The sequence below is a fragment of the Arachis duranensis genome, chromosome 2, assembly GCF_000817695.3.
Source record: "Arachis duranensis cultivar V14167 chromosome 2, aradu.V14167.gnm2.J7QH, whole genome shotgun sequence".
NCBI lineage: Eukaryota > Viridiplantae > Streptophyta > Magnoliopsida > Fabales > Fabaceae > Arachis > Arachis duranensis.
This window is the reverse complement of record NC_029773.3, coordinates 22,206,482-22,222,850: the sequence shown is the minus strand read 5'-3', so window position 1 is coordinate 22,222,850 and position 16,369 is coordinate 22,206,482. Positions and strand designations below refer to the sequence as shown.

Genomic DNA, 16,369 nt, shown 5'->3' with positions numbered 1-16,369 from the left:
GAAGGGGTAAGTTATAAAGAGAGTTGGTTTAGCAAAAGAAAACTACAAAGAATTTTATACATTTATGTGGTAAAATCTTGAACGGGTCACGTATCGTTTTCTATTTATGAGTGACGTACAAGGCGCACATGCAACTGAAAATGACTTTTTTTAGTTAAGTAGACTAAAGCTCAATTAAACCTAACCTAAACGTATACTTTGCAAAAAGCTTGATTATCTTTACACAATGAACATGCATAACTTAGAAGTGAAAAATTGAAAGGGATTAACATGCGTCCTAATACTAGCTAAACATGCTGGTTAGTTAGGTCGAATTATAAAAATCTCTAGTGATTTGAAGTCAACCTATTTTTGATAAATGCAAATCAGTTATCAAGTTCAGAAAGTAGGTATAGATTTTATATCAAATGCTTATGAGACGAAACTACATTGTGATATTGATAACAAACTTGCTTTTGAGGATAATTCTACCTTGCTATTGCTCTGTTTGAATTAAGTTATATATTAGTGAAATCAATACTTCTTTTTTATAAGAATAAAACACAATTCTCTACTTGTAAGAATTAGAGGAGCAACAATATCCACTCACAACAAGTATTAATACCAGTAGAATAATATCTAATAGCAGCGGAAAATCACATAAACTAGAAATTAGAAACAAGCTAACACACCAAGATTTTTAACGTGGAAAACCTCCTCAATGAGAGAAGTAAAAACCACGAGTCACCAAGACCAGGATATAGCTTCACTATGATAAAAAAATAGGGTACAAGAGAGTCACAAATTATTGCACAAAACGTGCATACAACAAGCCAAACAACCCAAGTTTCAAAGCTTTCAAAACAAGAACAAGAAGATGAAAATACTACAAAAATAGAGCTACTGTGCATGGCCAATATCTCTAGCTACAAACATCTAATTGAAGATCCGAACGGTGAAATCAAAGAACTAGATGTGTAGAATACACTGTTCAAATTTGAGCTCGGTCCAACGGTTAATGAATCTGCAACGACCAATTTATAGAGACAACTTTGTGTATGTGCGAAAATAACTTTCTCTCTTCTTTTCTCTCTAGTGTTTGGTGTTCTTCTCTCAAAAATGACCTCTCTCACTCAACCCTAACTCACCTCAACCACTTCAACTATTAATGGATTTGGATACTAGCATTTGGGTTTTTTTCCACATAAGAAGGGAGTCCAAAAAACCCAACAAATCTCTCATTCACGACTATGTGGAGGTAACCGCTAATCCAGCGATTAAGCAACAAACTTCAAACTTCCATCTTGGTAATGCCTTGGTCATCATATCAGAACCATTCTCATCAGTATAAACCTTTTCAAGTTCAAACAACTCAGCATCCAAAACATCACGTATCCAATGATACCTCACATCAATATGTTTGGATCGAGAATGAAAAGTAGAGTTTTTACCATGATGTATAGCACTTTGACTATCACAAAACAACACATACCTCTCTTGAGTAAACCAAAGTTCCTTTAAGAATTTCTTTATCCAAAATATCTCCTTGCATACTTCGGTAATGGCAATAAACTCAGCCTCGGTAGTAGACAAAGCAACACATTTTTGCAATCTAGATTGTCAAGACACAGCTCCACCCGCAAAGTTAATCAAGAAGTCTGAAATGGACCTTCTAGAGTTAATATCTCCTGCGCCATGTCTGAGCCAGTGTAACCTACTAGAATAGGCTTATCACTTCCATAACACAACTTCATGTTAGAAGTACCACGAAGATATCTCATTATCCATTTTACAGCATTCCAATGCTCTCTTCCTGGGTTTGAAACAAAACGGCTAACACAACCAACAGCATGAGCTATATCCGGTCTTGTGCACACCATAACATACATTAAACTACCCACGGCTGATGCATATGGAACTTTTTCCATGTCTTTCTTCTCTTCATCACTTGATGGACTTTGCTTGCAACTCAATTTAAAGTGTGTAGCAAGAAGAGTACTAACGACCTTTGCTTTCTCCATTTGGAACCTGTGCAATATTGTCTCTATGTATTTCTCCTGTGACAACCAAAGCTTTTTCTCCTTTCTATCACGCTCGATTCTTATGCCAAGAATCTCCTTTGCTGTCCCAAGGTCCTTCATTGCAAATGACATTGCAAGTTGCTTCTTTAACATATCAATCCGAAAAGCATTCTGACCAACAATAAGCATGTCATCAACATATATCAAAAGGATAATAAAATACTAGCAAACTGTTTAACAAATACACAATGATTAGAAGTAGTCTTCTTGTAGCCTTGTTCTGCCATAACAGACTCAAACTTCTTGTACCATTGTCTTGGAGCTTGCTTCAAGCCATACAAGCTCTTCTTCAGTTTATAAACATGATCCTCATTGCCTTTTATCATGAAACCTTCAGGTTGTTCCATGTAAATTTTATCCTTAAGATCACCATGAAGAAAAGCAGTTTTCACATCTATCTGCTCTATCTCTAAATCAAGACTTGCAGCCAAACTCAAAACGGTCCTAATAGAAGATCTTTTCACAACCGGTGAAAAAAAATTATTATAGTCAACTCCCTTTTTCTGCCTATAGCCCTTGACCACCAATATAGCCTTGTACCTTGGACACTGAGAATTTTCTTCATGCTTCAACCTATAAAACCACCTGTTCTGCAAAGCTTTCTTTCCTTTTGGCAACTTCACAAGCTCAAATGTTTGATTATCATACAAAGATTTCATTTCATCTTGCATTGTATCAAACCATTTCTTATTGTCGTCACCTTCCATAGCTTCCGCATAACATTCAGGTTCTCCCCCATCAGTCAAGGTCACATATCCATTAGTAAATGTTACATACTCACTAGAAGGATTCCTCGTTGAAGGTCTTCGCTCTCTAGTAGACCTCCTAGGATAAAAACCTGGTGGATCTTCAGGTAGCTCAGGTTGATTATCAGCATTATCATCAACTGGAGCATTAATCAGATCTTCCATCTCCTGGTCATTAGGAACCAAAGGCTCATTTTTCTGTATATGCTCCTGATCTTGATTCTCTGTTTGTTCTGACGAAGGAGGCGGCTGAACTAGATCTACATCAGTCAAATCACTGCTCTCTTGTGATTGACTCTTCTCTGCCTGATCAATGTCTTCAATGGTCTGGTCTTCAACAAACTCTACATCACGGCTTCTTACAAGCTTCTTTTCAACTGGATCATAAAGCCTGTAACCAAACTCATCTTGACCATACCTAATAAAAATGCACTGCCTTGTCTTCAAATCCAACTTGGACCTCTCATCCTTTGGAACATGATCAAATGCTTTACATCCAAAGACTCTCAAGTGACCATACGAAACATCTTTGCCAGACCAAACATGATTCGGAACATCATTGTGAAAAGCAATTGTAGGACTCAAATTAATCACATGAGCCGCTGTAAGTAGCGCTTCACCCCAAAAGACTTTAGGTAGCTTAGTTTCAGTAAGCATACACCTAACTCTTTTAATCAGTTTCTATTCATCCTTTCTGCCAAACCATTCAACTGAGGTGTTTTAGGAGGTGTCTTTTCATGCCTAGTGCCTTGCTGCTTGCAATACACATCAAATGGTCCACAATACTCACCACCATTATCAGTGCGAATACATTTAGACTTTTTACCTGTTTGCCTCTCAACCAAAGCTTGGAATTGTTTGAACTTTTCCAAAGCTTGGTTCTTTATTTTCAAAGCATAAGTCCAAAGCTTTCTTGAATTATTATCAATAAAAGTAATAAAGTAAATAGCTCAACTAAAAGACCGTACCTTCAAAGGACCACAAATATCGGAGTGCACCAATTCCAAAAATTCTAATTTTCTTGAAGGTTGATGCTTCTTGAAGGATAATCTTCTTTGTTTGTCAGCCATGCAATGAGAACATTTCTCTAACTCTGCATTCTTCAAACCTGAAAGAGCATCCTTTCGAGCTAAATAATTAAGTCTTTTTTCACTAATATGACTAAGTCGTCTGTGCCACAAGCTACAAACTTCTTTACTTTCAATCGCATTCACACTACCTTTTGCAATCATGGCATGCATCACATATAAACTTGAAGTACCTTTTTTCTCGAGTCACCACTAAGTTATCTTTAGTAAGCTTCCATTGTCCAAAGCCGAAAGTATTTACAAAGCCTTCATTATCAAGCATTTTAACTGAAACCAAATTCAAGCGAACATCTGGAGCGTGTCTAACATCTTTGAGTAGTAGTTTCATTCCCATATTGGTCTCAAGACAAGCATCTCCTACACTAATAACCTTGGCCAAGCCATCATTACCCATCTTAAGTACTCCAAAATTACCTGGAGTATAAGAAGTGAAGAACTTCTTCTTCGGTGTAACATGTATTGAGGCGCCATTATCAATTACCCAGCTGAACTCATCATTAGAAGTAAGATTGACCTTGTACTCATAATAAGCAATATCAACAATAAGAAGATCATCTGAAATAGAAGATACACGATCATTACCACTATCATCCTTCTTTTCTTGCTTACCTTTGTTTTCCTTTTTCCAAAGATAGCAATATTTTTTAACGTGACCCATTTTGTGACAGTAGTGACACTCAACATTCTTGTATCTTCCCTTGGATTTGCTCCTGCTTTTACCTCTACCCTTTTGAACTCTATTCTGATTTCTTTCCCTGGTTTCAGTGACTAACATTTCAGAGTGTGACAAAGAATTCTGCGTCTTCCTTCTCATCTCTTTATTTAAAATGCCACCTTTAACAAGTTGCATGCTCACTTTATCATCCAGAGCAGAATTAGTATGAGAGATACGAAAAGTCTCCCAAGAATCTTGTAGAGTATTTAGCAACTACAATCCTTGAACCTCATCTTCAAACTTGATTCCCATGCTTGACAACTGATCCAGAACCCCTTAAAATTCATTCAAGTGATCTAATACTTGTGACCCCTCCTTGTATCTCAAATTCATCAATATATTCAACAGGTACAATTTATTATTGCCAGACTTGGAAGCATACAAGGATTTAATTTGATTCCACAAAGCCTTAGCATGAGTCTCATTAGCAATGTGATTATAAACATTATCATCCACCCATTGCCTAATAAAACCACAAACTTGTTGGTGTTTAAACTTCCATTCTTTATCTGTTTTAGATTCTGGTTTTTGTATAGAAAATACGGGTAAATGTAGATTTTTGACAAACAACAAATCTTTCATTTTGCCCTTCCATAGATGGTAATTAGTGCCATTCAAATTTATCATCCTAGTAGAATTATTTGCCTCCATCTTTCAAGCAAGTTATAACCAAATACCTAAATATGAGCTCTGATGCCAATTGATAGGAATAAAACACAATTCCCTACTTGCAAGAATTAGAGGAGCAACAATATCCATTCACAACAAGTATTAACACCAGCACAATAATACCCAATAGTAGCGAAAAATCACATAAACCAGAAATTAGAAACAAGCTAATACACCAAGATTTTTAACGTGAAAAACCTCCTCAATGAGAGAAGTAAAAATCACGAGTCACCAAGACCAGGATATAGCTTCACTATGATGAAAAATAGGGTACAAGAGAGTCACAAATTACTGCACAAAACGTGCATACAACAAGCCAAACAACCCAAGCTTCAAAACTTTCAAAACAAGAACAAGAAGATGAAAATACTACAAAAAATAGAGCTACTATGCGTGGCCAATATCTCCAGCTATAGACATCGAATTGAAGATCTGAACGGTGAAATCAAAGAACCAGATATGTAGAACACACTATCCAAATTTGAGCTCGATCCAACGGTTAATGAATCTGCAGTGGCCAATTTACAGAGACAGCTTTGTATATGTGCGAAAAATAACTTTCTCTCTTCTTTTCTCTCTAGTGTTTGGTGTTCTTCTCTCAAAAATGACCTCTCTCACTCATCCCTAACTCACCTCAGTCACTTCAACTATTCATGGACTTTGATACTACCATTTGAGCTTTTTCTCCACATAGAAAGGGAGTCCAAAGACCCCAACACTTTTCCCCTCTGTTCACAATTGATTTTTATAAGATTCTTCAATTTTAGAATTTGGACAAATCATTTCACCATGTGGCATTATGTCACTCTAGCATTGTTAACTAGTAATTGCTTTTTAATCTTTCCTCATGTATGATTAGTCACTCTCCCTACATGCTTATGCATTATGTCGCTCTAGCATTGTACTCTTTTCACTTTTTAGATGTCAAATTTGTACATATTTGTTCAGCCTTCTTTTCAAATTTTAGTTTCAATGGTGGATAAATATTTCAACTTGTAAATGCATGACTAGCAATTCAAAAAATAAACAATTATAAGGTAAGCATTGATTAGAAACCCCCTAAAGAGTGTTTAGACTCTAGAGGATCATAGTCTGTTTGCTCTAGCTCATTGATACAGTCATTTCTATGAAGAGGAAAAGGAAATTCATTTTCTCTTTGCATGGACATATGAAGAAAAGAAGAGTTACGTATTTCAATCGAGCTGTGCCGAAAACGATAAAGAACTTCCCTGTGATTTCCACCATCCATTTCTGGCTCAGAATGATCACTAATGTGTAACGGAGAAGACATACTTTCCCATTGCGGGAGCTCAAAATCACCGGAATTTGAGCTTCGGCAAGTTGAATGGGAACTAGTTAAGGATACTCCTAGCTTCTGACCTGAGATGAAATTGAGTGAAGATGAAACCCAAGCTTCTGAATCAGAATGGCTATGATGGTAACCATTATAAGCTGTTCGTCTAATCCAATGCTCATAAGGCTGAAGGAAGACGCCGTCTTGATCATTTGAACTAATATCATTCTTGCAATCTGCTGACAATGTAAAATGGCGCTTATTGTGTGATATTGGTAAAACATCATGATTGGAATTCGAGTCCATGTCGCCCTCCTCTTCATGAAAGTATTTCTTAAACCTGAATTCTTGACATCTTAATAAACCAGAATCCAATATTGAAGTAATGTTCTGTGGCTTGTCAAGAAGTAAGGATGAAGGACTAAAGTGGCATTCACCTAATATATTCATCCATGTCTGGTTTTCACCTTTACCTGAAGTTGAAAATGCAGGGATTAATTCTGGTTCTGGAGAAGTGTAAGCTATAGGCAAATTTATTTCGTCTGCGTGGCAGTCAAAACCATTTTCTAGCAGAAGAGGAATTGGTTCTCTCTTAAATTTCCTCTGCTCTTTGTAATGATTCAATGCAAAGGTGTCATGTTCTTGATCATAAAGCAGAAACTTATGTGTCACATTCCTCTTGGCACTGAAACTTGGAACTCTCCTTGAGTCACACTCATGTTCTTTCATATTGTACAGAGGTTGAAACATGTGAGAATGAGAGGTTGGAAAGTCCTGTGGAATACTTCCCTCATTCGATCTTAGGAAAATAGGAGACAAGTGACCTCTGCTACATGGTTTTGGTTCGAATTCAAGAAGTCTTGGTTCGGGTATCTTATAATTCAATTGAAAATCTGAGTTCTGAAAATCAAGTAAACCACACCCAGCAGCATCCGTTTCCTCATTATATGGAAATACAAGAGCACTGTCATACTTGGAACTGAAACTTGGAATTCTGTCAAATTTATCCTCAGGTTCATCTGTATTACAAGGTCGAGACTTGTGAGAATGTGAGGTTGGAAATTCCTTTGGAAAAATTCTTTCGTTGGATCTTAGGAAAGGAGGAGGCATCAAGTAATCTCTAATACATGGATTTGGTTCGTATTCAAGAAGTCTTGTCTCAGGTATCTGATTGTGTTCCTTAAATTGAACATCTAACTTTTGAGAATCAAGTAATCCATATCCAGCAGCATTCATTCCTTCATTATATGGAAATCCAAGAGTTGTGTCATGCTTGGTGCTGAAACTTGGAATTCTGTCCAGTTTGTATTCAGGTTCAGTTGTACTATAAGGAAGTCGAAACTTGTGAGAATTCGAGGTTGCAAATGCATGGTCTGTGGTAATTCTCTCATCAGAATTCACTAACATAGGAGACAACAAATTATCACTAAAATACGAGCTTGATTGTTCAATAAGTTTCCTTGAAGTCATTTGATCAAGTTCCTTGGGTAAATCTGATTCTCTAGAATCAGGGAAATCATATCCGGCAGTATTCACTTTCTTCCATGGATTTGGATCCTCATATTTCTGGCACAGAAAAACCACTTCTTTGAACAAACCAAATCACGTTAGGAATGTATAGCTTTAGAAAAATGCTACAGCAACGTACATTTTCCTTGATGCTCACAGGAAATAGACGACCAAGGAGCATGGAAACAATATCATCAAGCCTGAAAATTTTCTGTAGTACTCATGATAAGGGGTATGGACAAAACATTTAATATTAATAGAGGAATTGTGCCTAACCCTTTCAAAGAGAACTCCTCTTTATTAAGAAATAATGTATCTGCAACACACTGACGTAATTTCTGTCTCTTTCGACAGAAGATATTCCCATGCACATTCTGGTTTCCTGAAGATTTAGCAGAAAATAATTTGCTTAACAGTATCAACACACATTCTTAAAAATATTGATTTCACCTCTTAAGCCACTCAAATGCATTTTTCCTACAATGGTATATTTTTAACATCTGAAGGTCCAAGTAAAAGCTAGACTCATTCCTGCAGTGATGACCAAGTAAAATAAACCATGTACGATCAAATTGTTCAACACATTATTTTCCACTGAATTCACCTAGCAATCAAGAAATCAATATGAACAAAAATCAAACCTTCATCCGAAAATAAAGCTTGGGGATTGAAAGTGTCACTGCAACCTTGGGAGTTTTTCTGGATTCTGCTAGGAGAGTGGAAATCTGCATAACCAATAAGAAAGATTAATTTGGGTACTACCGCCCTCATGATTCACTCAAAATACTTGTATGCTTCATATTTTAATTCATGGCATAAGAAAGACTTAATTATATAAAACTCAACAAAAATGTTGAACTAGACAAACTGAAAAGGGAACATGACTAAATGGTAATAGATATACTAGAAGAAGAAAGAAACAAAGTTACCATAGTGTAGGATAGTTCTTAACTCATAAGTATCACTGTTCCTAATAGTTTTAAGCATGTGAAACTTCAAAGTTATCACTGTATCTCTGTGAGAGGAGTTTTGTGGAAAATTCTCCCTTAATACATACCTGAGTTATTCTTCACATCAGGTGTTGAGAAAAATTTGTCAGCTTTAACGGTTGATATGCCCTCCACCGTCCTCGAAGCATTGAAACCCATACTGCCTACCCTGATATCATCAATTTTCTCTGCATGGATATATAATGAATGTGACAAATTGGGAAAGGATTTATTACACAAATTTTGTTCCTAAAATACTGTTCATTATATATATTTATAAGATTCGAATCCAAGACCTCTTAGTTAAATTGGAAGATACTTACCACATTGACTAATCCCATATTTGTTACAATTATACATATTTAATAAATTAAAGGGTGGATTAATAGGCACTAAATCACTAGTAATAATTAAGGCCAAGAAAGTTGACAAGGATTCAATTCCTTATATAATTTTTTTGGTGAATAATCATGCTAGCTCATGAAATAAGTTTGAGTTCTTCAGTAAAATCTGCCAAAATGAGTAGACAATTATTTCAACCAACCTCTGGAATGTTCAGTTTGTTCAGGCTCCTTAGGTAAGGAATCATCTTTTTGAACCGGCCGGTGAGAATTAAACCTCAGACCTGCATCCTGCTTCAATTTCTTAAAGAAAGCATACTCAGAAGTTTTGGGATCATTTGTACCTGAATACATACATAACCAGTTATGTAAGATATTAACCTACAAAAGCAACTTTCCATCTCAAAATTTAATACAATTACCAGCAGAATAAAATTTAAAAACATAGACATAAACCTCAACAACAACAACAACAACAAAGCCTTTACATGTATAAAACAAAGCTGTTGTGCCCTGTCCATCTAATCAAATTTATGCTTAGATTCCTTTGGATATAACTTGGCACTCTTCTTATCAACTTATTCAGATGTAATCTTGTATGATTTAACTCTTTTCGACAACCATGAACATGCGCAATTGCACAATTGTACAAAACTACAATTACCCTGCCTGCCTACCAAAGCTGAGTATGAAAATTGCAGAATGCTTACCAGTTTTAATTTTCTTTTTTCCTTTTGGCGGTGTGTAAGAGCCTTCTAGTCTGCAGCTTTTATGGTTATCTTCTTCCGGAATTGTAGATTTCGTTCTTTTGCGGCAACCACTATCTGGAATAAGAAGGAAAACAAAGGCACTATCGAATAATAATAGAAAATAATAAATAAATAATTGGTAAATTTTGAACTATCGTATCCATTCAAAACTATAAACAGAAACACAAAAAAAAAAAAAAGGTTGAAACCGAAAACAAATCACTAATCGGAGATGTTAATTGGATACAAAAAATACACAAAAAGTAAAGAAAAAATGGTGAATCGATAACTTAACAATAAATCAACCGCATACTAAACAAAAACGAAATAGAAAATGGAAGAGAAAGAAAGAAAAAAAAAGGAATGAGTAATTCGAAGTGTGAATAATTGAAAAATCCAGAGAGGAAAAGGAACCTTCAGTGGTGTGGAATTCGGGTTTTGGAGGTTCATGGAATCGTGGTTGGCGTTGGCGAAATCGATCGATGAGATTATTCTTCGTTTTGTTCATCGGAATGAGTCAGTCCTGGAATTGCCGGTGTTAGTGGCAAGGGCAGTTGTGGAGAAAATATAACACTGGTTTTGGCGCCAAACCGCAAGTGACAGGTTGCGTGCTAGTTTTAATTTTAATTAAATTATTTATTTATTTATGAGGGGATGTGAAGCCAAAAAATTTTAATATGTGTTGTAAAATAAATAAAAGATATACTAAATATAAAATAAAGATCTATAAATAGAAGACTCTAGTATTAATATAATTAGTTTAATAAAGATGATTCATATATTTATTAATATATGCAGTAAAAAAGAGAGAGAGAGAGAGAAACTATTAGTAGTGTAAAGAGAGAGAAGGGTGTTTTATTGCTTCTATGTGTGTTCAATATGCTTCATATTATGTTGCTATTTATAAGCACAAAGAAGTTTTACTTTTCAAACATAATTAAATGCAATCACTCTTGGTAAACTAAGTCTCATGGAAAATGATCATCCACATCATTCATCCTTATCACAACACTTCCCCTTGGATGACCATTTATGATTATTGCCTCGTTAAAACCTTATTAAAGAAAAAGCCAGTGAGAAAAAACTTTAGTGAAAGAAAAAGAGTACAATATCCTTTGGGAACTGCCTCATTAAAAACCTTGTCAAGAAAAACCCAATGGAAAAAATCCTGACCAATGAAAAAGAGTACAGTTTCCGGCTCTTGCTGACATTATTTTATATCTCGAAATTGGTGCATCCCAATCTGATGTACCAATCTTTCAAAGAAGGATTTTAGGAGTGACTTTGTAAATAAATCTGCCAGATTATCACTTGAGTGGATCTTTGATTTATCCACTTTTAAGTTGAGCAATGCATGATGTATTATTTTTAAACAGGACAGTTGAAGTTATCTTCTGATCAATCAGTCCACATGGTGACAAAATATATTGGATCAAACTCTTGAGATAAAAAAAAAACACTCGTGACTTGGATCCATAGGGATAAAACAATCCCATATCAATTATTCCATGAAGATATCGAAAGATTTGTTTGATTTCATTCCAATGTCTTTTGGTTAGAGAGGAACTATATCTTGCTAGTAAATTCACAGCAAATGATATATCAGGTCTTGTATTATTGCAAGATACATTAGCGCTCCAATGGCACAAAGATATGGTACTTCAGGACCAAGGATATCTTCATTCTCTTCTTTAGGACGGAATTGATCATTTTCTACATCCAAAGATCTTACGATCATTGGGGTACTTAATGGATGTGACTTATCCATATAAAATTTCTTCAAGATCTTTTCTGTGTATGTTGTTTGATGAATAAAGATCCCACTTTTTGTATGCTCGATCTGCAGGCCGAGACAAAATTTAGTCTTTCCAAGATCTTTCATCTCAAACTCTTCTTTTAGAGTTTTTATAATTGTCGGAATCTCTTCAGGAGTTCCAATCATATTTAAATCATCAACGTACACAGCAATTATAATGAATCCAGATGCAGATTTCTTTATGAAAACACATGGACAGATATCATCATTCTTGAATCCGTTTTTGGCCAGATACTCAGTAAGATGATTATACCACATTCATCCAGATTGCTTTAGACCATATAAAGATCTTTGCAATTTGACTGAGTATAACCCATGTGAATATTCATTGGATGGTTTAGATATCTTTAGTCCTTCAGGAACTTTCATATAGATATCACGATCTAATGAGCCGTATAAATAGGTTGTTACTACATCCATTAAATGCATATGTAATTTATGATATGCGGATAAACAGACCAAATAACGCAATGTTATTGCACCCACTACAGGGGAATACGTTTCTTCATAATCTATACTGGGCCTTTGTGAAAAACCTTGTGCCATAAGTTGGGCTTTATAGCGCACAACTTCATTTTTCTCATTTCGTTTTCTCACAAATATCCATCGGTATCCAACATGTTTTACATCATCTAGTGTACGGACTACAGGTCCAAAGACTTCACAATTTGCAAGTGAGTCTAATTCAACCTTCATGGAATCTTCCTATTTTGGCCAATCATTTCTTTGTCGACATTCTTCGACTGATCTTGGCTCAAGATCCTTACTTTCATGCATGATATTTAATGCCCCATTATATGCAAATATTTCATTGATAATTGTCTTATTTCGATCCCATTTCTCTCCTGTAAAGACATAATTTATCGAGATCTCATCATTTTCACAATTTTCAGGTACCTGAACGTCTTGTGGCATTAAAACTATATCAAAATTTTGGACAACTGCAGGTGCTTTTTCTATGTCTTTTTCAACAGGAACAGTATTTACCTTTTTTTCTTTTTCGAGAATTTTTCTCTTTGGAACCGACAGGCTTGCCACGCTTCTGGCATGAATTTGCTTCGATGGCAATTTGTCCGACTGGGACATCAACTCGAATCGAAGCATTTTCAGCCGGCATATAGGATTTAGTAATCCTTTTCGTATTAGAAAATGCATCAGACAATTCATTTGCTATTCTTTGCAAATGTATAATCTTTTGAACTTCTAGTTCAGATTGCCCTGATCGAGGATCTAAATGCATTAAGGATGATGCATTCTTTTCAGGAAGCTTATTCTCTCCCCCCTAATGTTAAAAATTTTGATTCATCAAAATGACAATCCACAAACCGGGCTTTAAATACATATCCAATTTGTATCTCAAGATACTTCACTATAGAGGGAGAATCATATCTAACATATATCCCCAATTTTCTTTGGGGTCCCATTTTGGTGCGAGAAGGTGGTACAATTGGAACATATATCGCACACTTAAGTATTTTTAAATGGGAAACATTTGCCTGCTCACCAAAATCTAATTGCATAGGAAAGAACTGATGGTAACTCGTTGGCCTCAAACGAATAAGTGTTGCGACATGTAAAATAGCATGCCCCCAAGCTGAGGTTGCATTGGGATATTTGTTCTCATAAGTAAGGGTCTAGCAATTAATTGGAGGTGTTTAATAAGTGACTCTGCTAACCCATTTTGTGTGTGAACATAAGCTACTGGATGTTCAACACTTATTCCATTAGCCATACAATAGGCATCAAAAGCTTGGGAAGTAAATTCACTAGCATTATCAAGACGAATTTCTTTGATTGGATTTTCTGGAAATTGTGCTTTTAATCGAATAATTTGAGCAAGTAATCTCGCAAACGCCAGGTTGCGAAAAGACAATAAGCACACATGTGACCATCTCGAAGATGTGTCTATTAGGACCATAAAATATCTAAAAGATCCACATGGTGGATGAATAGGTCCACATATATCGCCTTGAATCCTTTCTAAGAATTCAGGGGACTTAAATCCAATCTTTACTGGTGATGGCCTTAAAATTAGCTTCCCTTGAGAACATGTAGCACAACAAAATTCACTAGATTTAAGAATCTTTTGGTTCTTTAGTGAATGTCCATGAGAATTTTCAATAATTCTCCGCATCATGGTTGTTTCCGGATGACCCAATTGGTCGTGCCAAATTATAAATTTATTTGGGCTAGTAAGCTTCTGGTTTACAATGGCATGTGATTCAATTACACTAATTCTAATATAATACAACCCAGATGAAAGTGAGGATAACTTTTCTAATATAACATTTTTATTTGAATCATGGGTTGTGATATACAAGTACTCATAATTTTCCTCATTTATTGTCTAAATATGATATCTATTTCTACGAATATCTTTGAAACTCAATAAGTTTATTAGAGACTTAGTAGACAATAGTGCATTATTTATTATGAATTTTGTTCCTCCAGAAAACAAAATTATAGCTCTTCTGGAGCCTTCTATCACATTGTCCAAGCCAATAATAGTATTAACATATTCTTCTTTTGGCACAAGATGGGTAAAATATATATTACTTTTGAGAATGGTGTGCGAACTTACACTATCCCCAAGGCAAACATCTTCACTATATGTCCTTGCCATTCTCTTCAAAGACAAATAATAATAGAATGAGTAGAAATGTTTGCTTAGTAAAATTATTTCCTTGATTGAAAATATTTTTCTAAAAAGTATAGTATATACTAAAAATTTTATTATTATTAGCAGATTCAGTAATTTTGAAATTCAAATGCATAAAACTTAAAAAGAAGTTTCTTACATTATTTATTTACATGAATATTTAACAAATACACATATTAAACTATTCAATCACAAATGGCCAATATTTCCTTCAGGATCCTCAAAGAAATAAGATACATCATAATGAGTGGTGGAATTTTCAACATCATTTGAAACAAAATTTATTTCCTTTTTTGTCATCTTTTTTCAAAGATGTTTGATAAAGATCATCTAGGTGCCTTGGTGTACGATAGGTATGCGACCAATGACCTTTTCCACCACAATGGAAACATTTATCCTTAATTGATTTATTTTACCCAACATTTCATTCTTTATCCCACTTTTGGTGAGATCCTCTCTTGTGAACATAATTTCTTTCCTTCCATAATTTTCTCATTACTAAAACCTTGCCATTACCTCTTCCGTGGTAATGATTTGTCGCATTTACTTTAGAAAATGGGGCTGCGCCAGTTGGGCGCACTTCATGATTCCTTAGAAGTAATTCATTGTTGCGTTCAGCAACATAAAGGCAAGAAATTAACTCAGAACACCTTTTAAATAATTTTTCTCAATACTATTGCTACAGGAGCACATTCGAGGCATGGAAGGTCGAGAAAGTTTTCTCTAACATATCGGGCTTGAGGAAGTATCACCGTCTTTTGATGACTATACTTTTCTTACAGATCTGCAGGATCTTTTAATGTGAGATATTCATTTTTCAATCCTTCGTCAAGATGACGACGAAGAAAAATCATGGCCTTGGCTTTATCCTTCTAGGATTATTTTCAGCCTTAATGGTATCTCCAAGATCCACTGAATCAAGATGGATTTTAGTATCTAGTATCTATGATAAATAGTTGTTTCTAGATATATCAAGAGCATTAAATTCAAGATGATAGAACTTTGACATAATGAAAATTTGTTACCTCAAGTCTTCATAAAATTTTATTAGAGTCTCGCGCTGATAACGTGTTGTAAAATAAATAAAAGATATACTAAATATAAAATAAAGATATGTAAATAGAAGACTCTAGTATTAATATAATTAGCTCAATAAAGATGATTCATATATTTATTAATATATGCAGTAACGAAAAGAGAGAGAGAAACTATTAGTAGTGTAAAGAGAGAGAAGGGTGTTTTATTGCTTCTATGTGTGTTCAATAGGCTTCATATTATGTTGCTATTTATAAGCACAAAGAAGTTTTACTTTTCAAACATAATTAAATGCAATCACCCTTGGTAAACTAAGTCTCATGGAAAATAGTAATCCACATCATTCATCCTTATCATAACAATATGAAAATATTGTTGGAGATATGGTCGAAGATGAGGTTGAGAGTTGTTATTCTTGGTCCTTGAATGTGGTCGCACTGAGAAGACTTAGGAAACTTTTTAAAATTTTTCGAGAAAAGGATAAATAGGTCTATGATTTTTTTGTCCCGTGAACATTTTCGTCATTCACTATTGTTAGTCAAAAAATAACTGTATTTGAAGACTGAGGTGATTCGAAATATTAGTAAAGCCTTGAAGTGGGAGTAGGAATCGAAAGGGGCGTACTTGGAGGCATTGAGTAAGAAATTGGCACGGGTTCGATTGGTATAGTAAATCAAACAGTTACCCGGATAAGGAAGA

General features: G+C 35.0%; 1 protein-coding gene across 1 annotated transcript; it reads right to left on the bottom strand.

Annotated features, from left to right (window-relative positions):
• Nucleotides 1–6,326: 6,326 nt before the first annotated feature.
• On the bottom strand, nt 6,327–9,241 carry LOC110277687 (uncharacterized). The gene is made up of 3 exons (XM_052257783.1): nt 9,139–9,241; nt 8,221–8,806; nt 6,327–8,138 (listed from the first exon to the last, which is right to left on the bottom strand). Exons 2-3 carry the CDS (start codon nt 8,260–8,262, stop codon nt 6,327–6,329), a joined length of 1,854 nt encoding a protein of 617 aa, XP_052113743.1. The 5' UTR covers nt 8,263–8,806; nt 9,139–9,241.
• Between the last annotated feature and the right edge of the window lie 7,128 nt (nt 9,242–16,369).

Excerpts from the sequence above, each read along its gene's own strand:
- LOC110277687 (XM_052257783.1), bottom strand. The coding sequence starts at position 8,262 with ATGCTCCTTGGTCGTCTATTTCCTGTGAGCATCAAGGAAAAT. Across the intron at positions 8,139-8,220 it reads CTGTGAGCATCAAGGAAAAT|AAATATGAGGATCCAAATCC; the intron begins GTACGTTGCTGT and ends TTTCTGTGCCAG.